This window comes from Balaenoptera physalus (assembly GCF_965194825.1).
Source record: "Balaenoptera physalus genome assembly, chromosome: 6".
Classification (NCBI taxonomy): Eukaryota; Metazoa; Chordata; class Mammalia; order Artiodactyla; family Balaenopteridae; genus Balaenoptera; species Balaenoptera physalus.
Window position 1 is genome coordinate 39,944,196 of NC_138885.1, and position 16,343 is coordinate 39,960,538.

General features: G+C 37.6%; 1 protein-coding gene and 1 long non-coding RNA gene across 5 annotated transcripts in view; one reads left to right on the forward strand and one right to left on the reverse strand.

Moving 5' to 3' along the window:
* GTDC1 (glycosyltransferase like domain containing 1) overlaps positions 1-16,343 on the reverse strand; it is a 392,967-nt gene that overhangs the window by 61,925 nt on the left and 314,699 nt on the right. For all 4 annotated transcript variants that reach the window (XM_082465032.1, XM_082465033.1, XM_082465035.1 and 1 more), the window contains one exon: positions 10,330-10,439. In XM_082465032.1, coding sequence (XP_082321158.1) covers positions 10,330-10,439 — 110 coding nt within the window. The remainder of the gene's footprint in view (positions 1-10,329; positions 10,440-16,343) is intronic.
* LOC309662451 overlaps positions 1-16,343 on the forward strand; it is a 52,083-nt gene that overhangs the window by 31,780 nt on the left and 3,960 nt on the right. The gene's annotated exons all lie outside the window — the stretch shown is intronic.

Here is a 16,343-nt window from a genome sequence, read left to right on the forward strand (position 1 = left end):
ACTTTGACCATACCACACTCCAAACCGTGACCATAATACAACTACAGGAATTCAAAAAGATAAAACTCCAAAGCAACGTGTAGCAGCCACATTCCAAGACCTCCTATCTGTCAACCCAAGTCATATATACATTTAATTTTAAAATTAGCGTCTGTTTCTAATTTCCTATTGGTCTACCGATGCCTTGACTTTTTCCCATTCATTATTTAATTAATTTATCTATTTCCTTGTGTCATTCCCAAGCATGCATTTCTCATAAACTTTAAGGACAGTTTTTGAAAATTAAAGAATATTTTTCCTCAGTAATGTTTTCATAGATATAACTTTTGAGAACAATTTCTTGAGAGATGTTTTAGGAGTTGTATTCTAGGACATATTATCTTCATGGTCTTCCCCCTGGTAGGATGGATAAATGATCTTGCCTTGAGAATTGCACTGAATTCTCTGGTTTCCATATAAAAGATAAATATTCCACTTACAGAAGCTGCAGGAGTAGAGTTCAAGCAGGCCTAAAGTTTAGGCCTGACGGAACGGCATGTCTGGGAGTGATCAGGGGAAAAAGACTGATTCTCACAGGATATGCTGAGCAATGGGAGTGAACTGTTACCAGTTAACTGGTGTCTAGTGAGTCTCCTGAGCATTTGCTAGGGAAGGGCAGCTGCAGACTTAACAAACCTTTCCTGAGAAAGGAAAAGAGAGCTTCTCAGGTACTGAACGGGAACCTCACTCTTGCCTGGGGTATCAGTGAGAGCTGGGCAGGGGAGCTTGCCTCTCCAACTGGGAGTGCTGCTGACTCTGGCCCCATGCAGCTGTCTCTGTCTAAGAAGTTGTACTCTTCACCCGCAAAGTGTCTTCTGGTCAGTTACACCACTGCCCCTTACGGCAGCCAAGTGACAACTGACCATAGTGCTGTGTGATATGCGCCTTGCAAATGATGCAATGACTAAGGGTGCTGTGAGCAATTAGGGAGGGAAGGAAAAGGGAAGATATAGGACAAGAAACACCACTGGAGTTGGGATTTTGCCAAGTGGAGAAAGGGTATGCATGTGCCTATGTGCGGAGGGGCAGAGGAATTTAAGCAATAAATAAACAAGGCATGGATGTGGTAAGTGCACAGATGTACTCAGGAGATGGAAAAGAGAACTGGAATCCATGAGGGATTAGGCTGGGGTCAGAGTTTGAAGAACCTCATTCGCTGAGAGGAAATTTAAGTTCATCCTGCAGAAAAATCTATGAGACACGTTCTTATTGTTATACTATTGTGATTCTCTTCTTGGATGGTCTGGGTTTAGAAAGAACACCAATAACAGCAGGTGTTTGAATCAAATATCAAAGTGTCCAGAGGCCTGAAGACCAATCTGAAGCTTTTGTAGGAGTCAAGGTCCCAGAAGGTAAGGGCAACAACTAGGAAAGAAGCAGTAGCAATGAGGGCGAGGTATGAGAATTACTTCCATGGGATATATTCTCTAATGTGAAATTACTGAATCACGCAAAGGGTGTAGTAACTTATATGGCTCAGGACAAATAACTTACATTGCCATTACCATACATACAGATGTTTCCCCATTAGTTGGCCAGTCTTTGTTAGGATATGCCTTTACTTTTATTGCTTTGGTCAATGCAACCGCTTTCTCATAAATTCTCTGTATTTACACTTATTTCATTACTGGAAAAATTAAAGATTTTATTCCTAAAATTTGATTTAGCATTTATTTCTTCGGCTATCACTACCTCTATTGTTTATTAGCTGTGTGAGTAAAAGGCCTAGCCTTGTCCTTGGCACAGAATAAGACTTCAGTAAGTTATGGTACTTATACTCTGTTGAAGCTTTTGCAATCTTTTATCTATAGGATATATTTAAAATCTATACTTCATTACTTATATGAATATTTTGTTTTGTTAGTTTTATTCCACAGAGGTTATTTATTTTACCCATTTTCTTGTTTTCACTAAAAAATATTATATTTTAAAGCTGGGATAAGTATATTAAATTTTGTTATATAAGTTTGGTGGATGTTAAAATTATATACAAGCTGGTTTTATTTCGGAATTCTCTATTTTTGTCCATTTTTCTACCTTCATGTTTTTGAATCGGTAAAGTACTCTTTTAAAAGAGTACTTTTAACTTCATACATGTTCTGAATTTGGTAGGACATGTTTTCCTTCAATATTCCTTTGTTAGTGATTTCTGATACTCTTCCCGTTTATTTATTTTGTAGGAATTTTAGAACTACTCTGTGAAGATATATAAAGTAACATTTGGGCATCTTAATTGGAATCTTGTTAAATTCATAAATTAATCTTAAGAGATACTGTCATTTCTATCTGAGTATTTATTCTTTCCTGTCAGGAGCATATATATCTACTTTTATTTTAATCTTCCCTACTTTCCCATTATATACTGTTGTTTTCTTCAGCAAAGGACTGGGAGACAGAAGACCTTATTTTCAAATCAGATTCCTGGGAAACTGACTTCCCCAACCATATTCTTGGGAAAGTGATTATATGCCTATTCCTAAGAATCATGTGAAGGTGGTTCTCTCTACTGAAAACTGACCTCAGATCCACGTTATTTCAGTGGGATGAATATAAATAATTTTCCTCAGATATAAACAGAGGGTGTTAATGCATGTTTGATTATCTAGTCATTAGATTGCTGTAAGGGTTATGAAATTATGTATTCAAAATTATTTGAAAATGTTACAATATAAACAAGGGCATGGTATAATAAAATGTAATTTTTAAAATGTTTTCCCAGACAGTAAGATTCTAGAGGAAAGGAACCACATTTTCTCCTCTTGCTATCCACAATATGGTGCCAGACCACACTACGAACTCAGTAAATACTTGTATGTTAGGGGAATGAGTAGATAGTGATAAAATTTTTTTTAAAATTAAAAGGAAAAGGAAAGGTATGGTCTAGAGAGAATGACTTTAATCTTACTGGCACATTTATTTCATCTCATATACAATTGTATTACAATTCAACATTGATCAATATATTAATAGCTTTCCTTCTGCTGGGTCCCCCCGTAGCAAAATTTTATACCTTTATATTAATGTGATGTAAGTTACTTGTGTTCCTAGAACCTTTCTATTATTTCCCCCTTAGTGTAGTTGCTCTGCTGAAAATGAGATTGTAGCTGGGAGCTGAGAGAAAAGGGAGATGGGAGGGGAGGGAAATGTTATATAATTATCCTACATTTGACTCCAGAGCAAAGGATCAGGAATATGCCAAGATCACGGTAATAACCATTGTCATGCCAGATACTAACCAGAAGCTTTCCACATACTGTTCTTAACCTCAAATTAAAGGTGAACCAGAAAGACTTCTGTCTGCCAAAAATGTAGTTCAGGTTTTTACTTTCCTTTGCAATCTTTCTGCTCCCCGCCGCCCATGCCTAAAACTTAAAACTACTTCTCCCACAATGTAGGGAAAGAAGAATCCTGATGTAAGGCTTTGGCTGTTCATAGAAAAAAGTATTTGGTTTAGAGTTATCACTTGTGAGAAATTATTAAGTATACAAGCACATTCCATTGATTTGATATCTTAAGTATTTGCTTCTTCTTTTTTAAAAAACAAAACAAAACAAAACACCATCTTAAGGGCTAACAATGTGACCTTGGCATGAGAATTGGCCTAAGCTAAAAATATTTGCATTGAGGAGCTTCTAGGCTTTTTGGTTCATTTGTAACATGGAGTGTGATGGATGCTTTACGTGGCAGAATGACCTTTCAATTTTCTGGATTAAAAATAATTAAAATAATGGCAAGAATGAACTTTTAAGGTTCAGCATCATTAATGTCCTCTTCTCATCCAAAATTCATTAAAGACTCATTCCGTATAAACTCTGAAGAGAAGTCCATGAGTCTTAAAGTAAAATCTGCATAGTAGTTTCGAAAGCAATTCCCTCCCCCCTCCCAAATTATGTAACTGTGCTTGAAATCCTCAATGTAACTCAAAGGAGTAGATAGGGTGGGTGGTTTCATTATTATTATTTCTCTTTCCCATCTTCTCCTTTGTATGGTACAGATGGATTAACTGAGGTTAACCTAGAAAGCTACAGGACCCAGTACCAAACCTGATCTTCTGACTTTAATTCTTATAAACGTTCCTGGCCTCTGCCCACTAGATGCCAGTAGCACCCTCCCCTCCCCACAACAGTTGTACCAACCAAAACGTCTCTGGGCGCTGCCAAATATCCCCTGGGGGTGGAGGGCAAAACTACTCCTAACTGACACTATAAGCTTTCCAAAATGCCATCACCGTAAGTGATAATTAACTCCATTCTCACAGAGAGCAGCTCGACTTCGTATCAACTCAGCTTAATGGGACACAGTTGCTAGATGTGTCTTCAGACAGGAGCTGGGTTGTCTCCAGCAAGAAGGCTGTGGGCCGTACTCTCATATTTGTTAAAAGTTCTTTATTCAACACGGATAGACTCACCCAGACTAAGGCAGATATCTTGGATAGGCTTGATTTTCTCTCTGATGGGCCACAGATCATGATGCATATTAAAGAACTATGGTGGTCAGTAGTGCTTTTCATCATCTATTTCTGCTCTCCTCCATTCTGGGCTCAACGCAAGATTGCATTTCCTGCCCCCCCCCCCCCTTATAGTTGGGCAGTGCCTTGCAACAAGTTCTGGCCAAAGAGTCGAGTGGAACCCTATGTCACTTTTAGGCCAGAACAGTGAATTGCTAATGAAAGAACATCCTAGCTTTCTCTTGCATCTGGCACAGTAACTGGTAATGTTTGTGATGGTGGTTGCTTGGGTCTCTCTATAATCCTGGGACCCTGAGTGACCATACGAATAGAACACTACTGCTCACCTGCAATAAACATAGAACATGAATAAAAAATAAGTGTTCAGTGTTTTAAGTCACTGAGATTTTTAAGGCTGCTAGCTTAGCGTAATTTAGCTTATTCTGACTGATGTAAGAACTGAAAGATGAGAACAGAATGAAAAATAGATTTAGGTTAAATCAAGGTCATTTACATGAAAACAGAAAATATAATATAAAACCACTTAGAACTTCCTTAAGTCTTAGGGTTCTCTATTTTCATTCACTAACTCTCTAATATTTGGAAATCATTTCAATGTAGGTTTTTAATATATCTGATACAGTATGTAAACTACATTATTCTATTACACCAGACTTATTCTTTCATTCATTCAAATAGTATTTATTGAACAGTAAATATATACCAAGTATTATTTGGAATATCTTCCTCCTTCATATTGTTTTTGACACCTTTCTTGTGATGAAGACAGACGGCAGAAAGAAGAGGGAGTTCACTTTAATATCTAAGGAGTGATATATTTAGGAAATGAATTTGAGGTTTTGCAGGGGTTCTATGTTTATTTGTTTTTAAACTTTCCATTTGCAAAGAGCTTATTAGAGAAAATGGAAATGATTTCATTTGAGTAGCCAGGAATTTTCCACCATTATCACCTCCTGCTGTCTTACCCATAAAAGAGGGATGTTTTTGTGGATTTCCACATAGAGGAGAATAGCAGAGAGGTAGGCTGACAAGGTTTGAATTGTGGATTGATAGTTGGATGGATGCGTGATTTCAGGCAAGTGCCTTAACCTCCCTGTTTCTGACTTTTCTCAGCTGCAATATGATAATCAGAAAAGTGCCTAATTCACAGGGCTGTTGTGACGAATAAACAAGGCAATGCACAAAGGGCTTCTAATAGTACCTGGCACATGCTAAGTGCTCTAGGAACTGATGGATAATGCACTGGAGTTAGACTACTTCCGTGATGCAAACATCACAGAAGATGTTTGTTTTATTCACCACTCATCTTAAACATCTAGTTTAGTGCTTGGCATAAAGTAGATATTTAAAAAACGTGTTGAACACATACAGAAGTGAGTAGGGACGAGGAGACTGAATCCCAGGTTCTACTCCTAACCTTGCCACTACCTACTGCCCGTCTCGCCCACTGTGCCCAGCTGTGAGCACTTGGAATAGTCCCTGTCCTAGATCTAGCATCTCTTTTGTAAACTGAAAGGATCATGCAAAAGAATGATAAACTATGTAGCTATAAACTAGAATCGATAATCAACTACTACACTTTTCAGAAAAAGGATGATAATAACCTTACCGCAACATAATTTGAAAATAATCAACAGTATGAAGGCTCTACAAAGTTGCTCTACTGTGGTTTTAACATTTTCAAAAGAAATTTAATGGAGATTGTCTGCCTCATCAAAAAGGGCAGTAAAACTCACTAGCACTAATGCCATCACTCAGAGATATGCTACCTTTCCCTACAAGTTCTGTGTAGAGGGAAGGAGAAAGAGGTTGGATATAGAGTAATTAATGTACAAACTTGCAACAAGAGTAAGAATAAGTCCTGGAGATCAAAAATACAGCATAGTGATTATAGTCAACAATACTGTATTATATACTTTAAAATTGCTAAGAGACTAGATCTTACATGTTCTCACTGCGATAAAGAAATCATTATGTGATGTGAGAGAGACCTTAGCTAGAGCTACACTGGTAATCATATTGCAATATGTAAATGTATCAAGTTATCACACTGTACACCTTAAATTTATACAATGTTATATGTATAAATCTTACCTCAAGGGGAAAAAAAAAAGAGTAATTTAATGGTCCTGCCGTCATGTATTAAACCTTTCTTGGTTTTCCAATACATCTAGGCTTGCATGTGAAAGAGCGAAACTTGACTCATAAGGAGTGTAATCAAAGTGACTTAAGCCTTCAAAGTCTCAGTTTTTCCATCTATCAAAGGCGATAATAATACCTACGTCTTTGGGATTATCATGAGCATTATATGAAATAACCTGGCAAAGGACCAAGCAAGAAGCAAACTTTCAATAAATTATAGCAATTAACAGGATAATAATGATTATTATTGCAACTATTTACAAGAAAACCACTTCCTCACAAATGTTAACGGTGTTCAGAGTTATCCTTCTGGCTGATACTGCACAGTGTATAAGTTGGTTTGAGGGTATGGGTTTTAGATATGTTAGTGGAGAACCTAGAAGAGATAACAGGCAAAGAAATGTATGCCTGCTAGGTAACCCTTTGCGTGAAGTGCTGGATGGTGAGGTGGGGAAAAAAAATTAATGTTTAAACTTAGAGAAGTAGTTAGGTCAGAAAACAAGAAAATGGAAAGGTAGCACAGCATAGTGGTTAAAAGTATTATGTATTGATAGTTATGTGACTTCACTTAATTTCTCTGTGCCTCAGTTTCCCCACCTAAGAAAAATGGAGACAGTAATACTGAATGAGACTGTTAAGAAGAGTTAACATTTATAAATGGCTTAGAACAATGCCTGAAATACAGCAAGTGCTATATCAGTGTTTGTCAAACCAGGACAGTGATACAAATGGCAGAAGTTACACAGAACTGCCTGTGAAGAAACCTTTGGAGTAAAGACTAGCAAGGTGGCCTTCTAAGAGCACAACCTGGAAATCTACCAGGCTCAGTCATCCAGCCAACAACTTGGGCTCCTCCCATGTGCAAGGTGAAGTTCTGTAGCCTTAAAGAGAATTGATTCACATTTGACATGACAGAGATGGGCCAGAGGCAAGGGCAGAAAGGAGCTCCAGCTGGGACTGGGAGTAACAGAAGTGTGTACGTAGGTAATTTGACCCTTCCTATGGTCTTCCCCAGCATGCCCTGATGATCCCACAGCATCCTAGGTACCTGTTAATTATATGTAAGTGTCTCCCCAAGGCAGGGCTCCCTGAGGTGCAGACTGAGTCCTGTTCACTGTGAAATCCCCCTTCCACAGTGCTCAGCAAGTATGTGTTGAGGTCAAACCAAAGTGAGTAAAAGATTGAGCCTGTAATTACTGAGCACTCAGTTCTTGGGCCCCTAATTGCTCCCCATCCCACTTTCAATCCCCAGTGCTGCCCTAAATAGCTCAGTGTTAACGTGTGGGAAGGGAGAGCTGTGATCCCAAGGACATGGCCCTTGAGTGAGAACCTAGTCTTCTTTGTAGTGGTGGCTTAAAATTACCCAACAGTGAAGCTGGCTACAAAGCCTTCTGCTTAGGGATATTCTCGAGCCTCTTTCCTCAGTTCATCCACAAACACCTCAAAACCGGCACAAACAAAATTGAACTCACTAGCTTTGCAAATGAGCTGATTTTTTTCTTCCTTCTTTCTTTTTCTTTTTTTAAAAAATTTATTTATTTATATTTTTGGCTGTGTCGGGTCTTCGTTTCTGTGCGAGGGCTTTCTCTAGTTGCGGCAAGTGGGGGCCACTATTCATCGCGGTGCGCGGGCCTCTCACTGTCGCGGCCTCTCTTGTTGCGGAGCACAGGCTCCAGACGCGCAGGCTCAGTAGTTGTGGCTCACGGGCCTAGTTGCTCCACGGCATGTGGGATCTTCCCAGACCAGGGCTCGAACCCGTGTCCCCTGCATTGACAGGCAGATTCTCAACCACTGCGCCACCAGGGAAGCCCCTTCCTTCTTTCTTGACAGCCATCCATCTATCAAATTCTTTTCTGTGTTTTCCTTGAGAATCTCTCTCTCCTACAGCCCTCTCACTAATCTCTCTTCCACCACCTCACAGAATCACACTTGGATGACTACTGCAGAGTCTTACTGCAATTCTGCCTACATATCACTGCAAGATAAATCTTCCTAAAATACACGCTTCATCATATTTCTTTCCAGTTCAAGACCGAGGCTCCCTATTTTTTACCTTTACCTAATCTACTTTGCTCATCCTCCATACTTTGGCCCTACCCTGCCCATGTATTACTTACTTATTAAGTTTCGCATGCAGAATCTTCTATCCTACATAGTGACCTCATAGCACTAATCACTGAAATTGTTCTCTCATTTAAGTACAATATCTAAAATACTTGCTTCTCTATGCTTTGCCCATGTTGTTTCCCCTTTTGGAATACCCTAATCCTTTGGCTATTCAAGTCCTAGCTCTTCAACTAACATTCTACTCTAAGCCACATGTGTCAGTACTATTATATAATTATATTATCCTGTGTTTCCCTCTCCGTTTCCCATCCTTATGCAAAAGTGTTCCCTCTTCAAGAAAACTATAAACTGCTTGAGGGCAGGGAGTTTACATTTTTATCTGTTTATTCAACAAATATTTATTGAGTTCCAGCCTTGTACCAGGCACTGCACTAGGCTCTGAGGTACCGTGATGAACAAGATAGTCATAATCTTTGTCCTCCCAGCACCTACATTCTAATGTTTATGTGTATATGTGTGTGTGTGGGGGGGGAGTGAGATAAGAAATTACACATAATTATATGATTAGAAATTGAGGGAGGCACCATGAGGTAAAAGTATAGGGTGCCATGAGACCATTGCAAAGCTTCACATTGAAAGAAAATGCCCTCGAGCTGAGAGCGAATGAATAAAATACAAATAGGCAAATGTGCAAAGGTTTAAAGAAGCCTGGAACCTTAGAGGAACTGAGAAAAGTTTGGTGTCCATAAGTGCAGGGGGCAGAGGATGAGCCATATCAGATGAAGCTACTGAGGTACAAGCTGGGTGCGCTTCCTTGTGTTGTACCAGAATCAAAGAGTACTTGCTAAGTGAGGGTAAACTTTAAGTGGTCCTTAAGAGTCATAAAGCATGATGACAGAGGCCATTTCTGAACTTTTCTTGTCTGTATACTTACTTGGAGTTTACAAAAAAAAGCTGGATACCCAAAGCTTAAAAAATATGAACACCTAAGTGCTTAGGACGGTGGTTGGGATGCTCATTTTACTGACCCAAACATGCCCAGTGAGGATGCAGGGTGACTTGGAACAGGCTCCATGTGGCATTAAGGATGAGAAGACTTGCTGCTATCAGCTTTGGATTTTTGTTTGTTTCTCAAGTTCAATAAAAAAGGCATGGACCAATGACAACTATGATATGTGTCTACTCCACATTGCAAGTTTGATGCCAAAATGCTTTACACAGGCCACCTAACAGATGGTAATGTATTTCAGCCATTACCAATGTGAGTAGGAATCAAACCAGTGACCCCAGAGGTGAGAGGGTGGATATCCAATTACAAATTCCCACTTTCCTTAAGTGTTAAGATGCTTAAAGCAATATATGTTATTTACATCAGGATGCATTGTATAAACTACATTTGATAAAAGAGATGACTTCACGTTCTTAACTTAAATCAAAGAATGCTTACTTAAGTATTTTTTTAATTGAATCACACTTTAATGCCATCATATAATCTTTTGGTTAACAGTACTCATCTTGATTATTCTAACAAAGGGAAACATGGAAATTAATACTGAAGTTGTACAGCTTATGTCATCTATAAAAATACACACCAGAAAATTCAAAAGGAATACCTGGGACATCTGTGAAGGTTTCTCCAAGGACAGATACGTGGAAATTGAGTCCTAAGTCCTTAAGATGCATCAATACCTTAAAAAAACTCTCTGGATCTTTATCATGCTCCCTGGAAATAAAAACACAAAACAAAACTTGTGATATCTTAGGGTATGTGTTAGGAAAAGTGTTTTCACTTCTCATAGTATCAATTCCTCTCATGGTCTACTGTTAGTTAGGAGAGCCTCTGGCATCCAAGCTGAGATCCTCCCTCACCCTTATACTGTAGCATTAGTATTGAGTGTTTTCATGAATCTAATTTCTCTATCATGGATCAAAACCCAGTCCTGTTGAAGTCTCAAGGCTCTGCAGCCTTTTATTAAAGGCTGTTTTTTCACATTTTTTGGTTAGACTATAGAAAGTCTAGCTTATTTTCCTTTCTCCTAAAATGGTTAATTTTCCACTTAACACAGGTTTTTAACAAAAGAAAAGACCAGTCTTCAAAGGATGACTCTCTACTGATCATGAGAATGTACCAAAGATGCTTTTCATTTCCATGAGACTGAGTACCTCTCTCTCACATTTACTGAGCCTCTTTGTGTCCGCAAGGAACACACAGTTTAGGGAGTGGGATTACAGACTCTCTCACTAATCTCTCATTTTTAATAATTGAATGGAGAATTATGAATACATCAAAAGGGGGTAGGCCTGAGTCTAAGTCCACTGAGTATTAACTTAAGAGTGGAGGTTAGTCAACGCATAAAAGAATAGTAATAAAGATAATTCTTTCATTTAGTAGAAGCTTTGAAAAACATGGATTATTTTTGTTTGTTTAGCTTGTCAGTCTTCTTTGTAATGACAGAATGAGAGGCTAAAGGACACTAAAATTTAAAAAAATCACCAATTCAAGAAATCACACTAAAATGGAATGACTTATTTTTTACATTCTAAGGTGTGACTATTTCAGTATTTCTTGCATTTAATTACACTGTTTTAAATTATCTTATTTCAGACAGATGTGGACCAGATGTCTTCAAAATATTTGTTTTTTCATTTATAATTCAGAATTTAAACTTATTTTCTATATTTCAGAGAAATAGTTATATATCAGCAATTGAATTTCTCATTTACCAACTAATTATGTAAAATAAATCTGTAAATTGATCAAACTGCTATATGAAATATGAAAATTATATCATTCAGGAAATCTCATGAAAAATGACATCTGCAACCCTAAATGTGTTAATTCACAATTCAGTCAATATTTTCAGTATCAAGAATTAAAACAAATGCATCTTCTGATTAACATTTTAAAACGGCATGTATAATCTCCTGGAATTGTAAGATCTTATAGAATTAGAGTTCTGTAACAATTTATTTTAAGCTCTCAGTTTGATTTGCTTCAAATAATAAAGAATGCAGTGGCAAAATATTCATTGCTTTTTAAGATGATGGGTATTACACACATGTACCATTGGGAAGTTTTTCGGTAATTCTCACATATACTACTGCTGTGGGCAAGAAAAAAGACTCAAAACAGTTTAAAGTAAAGAATACACCATATGTTATCTTCAACCATATCAATCAAATAGCTGCCACCTAACCTGTAATATATGTTATTTTACTCTGACTCTCTTGGAAATATGTAGATGAAAAGAATGGAAACAATACAACATAATATATTTTAAGGAGGGAGTAACACCACAGGGAAATCTAGCCACTCAATTCTCTAAATTTTTCATTTTGAGTTCCAAAAATTTTGGCTATGGGTCCCTGAGAGAATATCTATTCTAAATATTTCCTGCTGCTTGTTTGTTTGTTGGTTGGTTTGTTTTGTATTAAAGTAAAAGTAGATGTGGCTTGGGCTTGGAAGGAGGTTTAATTGGGTAGAAGTTGTAGTTCTTAAAAGATTCCCATGTGAGTATTTTCAAAGCAGCAGGCTTCATGAACCTATATTTTCAGTGTTTCTATACAAGATAAATGCATGACAATCCTACTGTATTCTTAAGATATTTTTTATAGGTGGACAAAAGCTTTCATATTCAATAGTCACTTTGCATAAGAACACAAAAGAGATTTGCATGAATCTCCTCTCTTTTTGTTTAAACTATAATATATGGATGAATGTAAGGTGAGATTCTTCTTCCACATAATTATCCCTCAGAAAAAGAGGCATCTTATCTAAAGTCCTTATAAAGTCTCTCATGATACCAGGCACTCTCTCAATTACTTTATTTTGAACAAAGTACAGTTTAGGGAAATAGCATTAACCTGAGACGCCAACTGATGAGAATTTTGGATAGTTTTAGCAGTCATTCGCTTGATGGGACCGGTAAAAACAGAAGCCAAGGGATTTAATACTGAGTTAGTAATTATTTTGGGAGACATGACCTAAAAATTCAAAGTGTTTTTGAAAACAAGTATTTTAAAGATCACTAAAAAAAGTAATCTTTATCTGCCTAAAAAAAAAAAAAAAAAAAAAGTAATAGAGTAAGTGGTTACTGGAGACTATGGGTAGTAAGTGGGTTTTTATAGCCAGAGAAAAGATTTCCAGTGATGGCATCATACGGTTTCACAATCTTGCACCCCAAACCGCTTAGACTGAATTCCAGATGACAGGTAGCGGAAACATGCCAGCTGCCTGAAAAGGTGGTACCATTCTGATGTCAAGAATGCATGGGAGGGGGAGTTGGACTAAAACTACATCATAAACTATAAGGTTGAGAAAAGAGCAATACTTCTAAAAATATTCTACATGATATATGCTTTAAAGTATTATCTATGTCTAAATTAGTAGATTATATATTGTAAGTATGTACTTATAAGTATGTAATATGTACATATTATAAGTATGAACTTGGCTAGTTCATCTATGTCCCTCAAAGTTTACATAGTCAATTTAGCTGAAAATTTTTCTCGGTTTTCTCTTTAGACAAATGGGAAATTGCCTACTATTCAGAGAATCATTAAAGATGTGCACAAATATTCAGCCACAGACATATATCAAGGCACGGATATATCAATGACAGAGCTCAAAATATTTTGTCAAGAGAGGAACTCACTGCAGATATCCAACGGTTCATCCATGGATCTTATCCTAGCACCCATAATATTAATGAACCCATTTAGCAGAGAATGTGAATCTGTCTTAAATTCCTTTCTAAGAAATCTAAAGTGAAGTTCTCATACTTACGATTTTAGCATAAAGCATGAAATACAGGATGAGGGATTAAAAAATAACACATTGGGCTTCCCTGATGGCGCAGTGGTTAAGAATCTGCCTGCCAATGCAGGGGACACGGGTTCGAGCGCTGGTCCAGGAAGATCCTACATGCCGCGGAGCAACTAAGCCCGTGTGCCACAACTACCGAGCCTGTGCTCTAGAGCCCACGAGCCACAACTACTGAGCCCACATGCCACAACTACTGAAGCCCATGTGCTTAGAGTCTGTGCTCTGAAACAAGAGGAGCCACCGCAGTGAGAAGCCCATGCACTGCAAGAAGAGTAGCCCCCACTCGCTGCAACCAGAGAAAGTCCGCGCGCAGCAATGAAGACCCAACTCAGCCAAAAATAAATAAATAAATAAAAATTAAAAAATAAAAATAACATATCGAGTGCCCCTTTTTGTCAACAGCTGTCAGGATTAAACACACATTTAATGGTATCGTCAATTCTTTATAACCACATTTGTAGACTTATCGGCTCCTAAACTCTCTTCTTCTGCTCTCATCAATTGCTGGTAGGGATGCAAACTGCAACAATATTTTAGAGGGCAATTTGGTAATGTACATAATAAGCCTTAAATTGTATATAACTTTTGCCACAGTAATTCCAATTTAGAAAAGCTACCCTATGAAATAATTAAAGAGGTGCACAGAAATTCAGCCAGAGTATGTTCATAACAGCATTGTTTATAATAGCAACCACCTGTAAACAACATAATGGCATGATAAAGAAATATACTTTGACACATACATATGATACAATACCCTGCAGCCATGAAATAATTTTGTAGAAGTATATTTTTGACATGGAAATGTATTCAAGAAATACTGTTAAGTAAAAGGGAGGTGACAGAGCAATACGTATTTTATGATCTATTTTTGTAAGACAAATGGATGTATGTGCCTAGAAAAAAGTTTGGGGTGAACTATACCAAAATGTTTACAGGGTTTATCTGTAGGGGCTACATTATAAATGTTTCTCTTTTTCTTTTACATGTTTTCTATCATTCCTTTAATAAATATTTTTTATGTCAATCATTTTAATGCTTTAAGGAACCACCTCTAACATTCTGCCATAAAACTGTATTCATAAGGATTTTTGCTTAACTTTGTAGCATTTTTAGTATTTATAGTGGCATAATTCCTCATTTACTGTGACACTTCTAGATTTGACAGCTGCCCATCAAGCAAACTTGATTCGTCATAAAACATTCTAGAAGATGAGTCAGAGTCCAAGTCTCCCAACAATTCCCACATTCTTGACTAGGTAAGAATGAAACAGTCTGGCTGGGAACTCATTCCTGTGCAGCCCAACTATGGCAGAAGAGACCAGAGCAGAATATTTCAGGCTTACTGGAAGCAGCAGATATAGCAAGAACAGCTTTTATTCCCAAATATTATTCAGAACATTTGAAAAGCATAAACTGTTTCCATGTGTTTTTTCTTCCTATATCTGTTCTCTCTCTGTCGCCTTTCCCGTTTAGTTTTTTAGAGCTAAATTTCTTCTTATTCCTCACTTAACATTCATTCAGTAAATATTTATTGAGGATTGCTAAGCTTCTCCATACTTGTCACTTATACTCAACTGTTACCCTTTCCTGTTTTCCCACATAACTTTATACTTATTGAATGCAATCACTTTGATCTAGTTCCTTGCCTTGCCTGGGTAGAAACCTGGCTCTTTTCAGATGCCATAACTTTCCCAGCAGCACGTCACTCTGGATTGAGAGGTCCACGAGGGAAAGATAAATGATGCCTGCTTTATTCACTACTAAGTACCCAGTGCCTTGCGAGTGGAAGACATTCCTTGTGTTCATCAATATTCGGTTCTTCTTTTTTTCTGGGCACACGAAAGACTCCACGTTCATCCCCTTGAAGTAGGAGAGGCCACAGGGCCAGTTCTGACCAATGGATTGCAAGCTGATTGATGTGTGTCACTTCCAGGTAGAAATTTCTAAGAGCAGTTCTGGACAGCACTTTCTCTGTTGTAGTGATCCTTGCAGAGGTCTTGTATTAAGATGGTTAGGTTAAAAGAGTGAAGTGGTCTGGACAGTTCCATGGAGAAGAGTTGCCCAATAAAGCCATCTAAACATGCATCAGACTTTGAGTTGGTGAGAGAATTAAACTTCTGCTGTGTTTAAGCAACTGAGATTAGGGGGTCTTTATTACTACAGCATAAGGTGGCCTATGCTGACTAATACATTATCTGTGGCATAAAATTAGCTGCTCTAAAAATATTTGTTGAATGAATAAAGGTGTAGGAAAAATAAATTACATTTATAGAGCTCCTGCTATGTGCAGGATCCCATACTAGGCACCTAATCATAATCTTAATTAAGCCTCTCAACCAAGTGGTCATAGAAATATAACTATTCCTTCATTTAAGATCACACAGAAGAGACTGAGTCTGCATTTGAAATCAGGTCTCTTCACTCTAAAGTCATATTCTTTCTTCTGTACAGTCTTTGACTTTTCCATTTCTTTCTTCCTACATATAATGAGAAGAAAAAGAGAGTTGGTACCTTCAGTCCCTGGTTTTGTTTCCAGATCATCAAGCGATGGACATGTCTTAGACTGCTACTTGAGGTTAAAACCCATTGGATAAGAGATGGCAATAAGAATAACGGGAAGTAATATGGAATTATATGATCTCTCAACACCATGGTTTCAAATTTCTTCACCTTTTCTGATACCCTGCTAACCTCCCTCTTTGCTTCCTCATTATGAAGTACCACATTACTTCCAAATTCAGTGATGTGTTCTTTATTCCAAAACATAACGCTTCTATTTACCAGCTTGTGTTAGTTGTT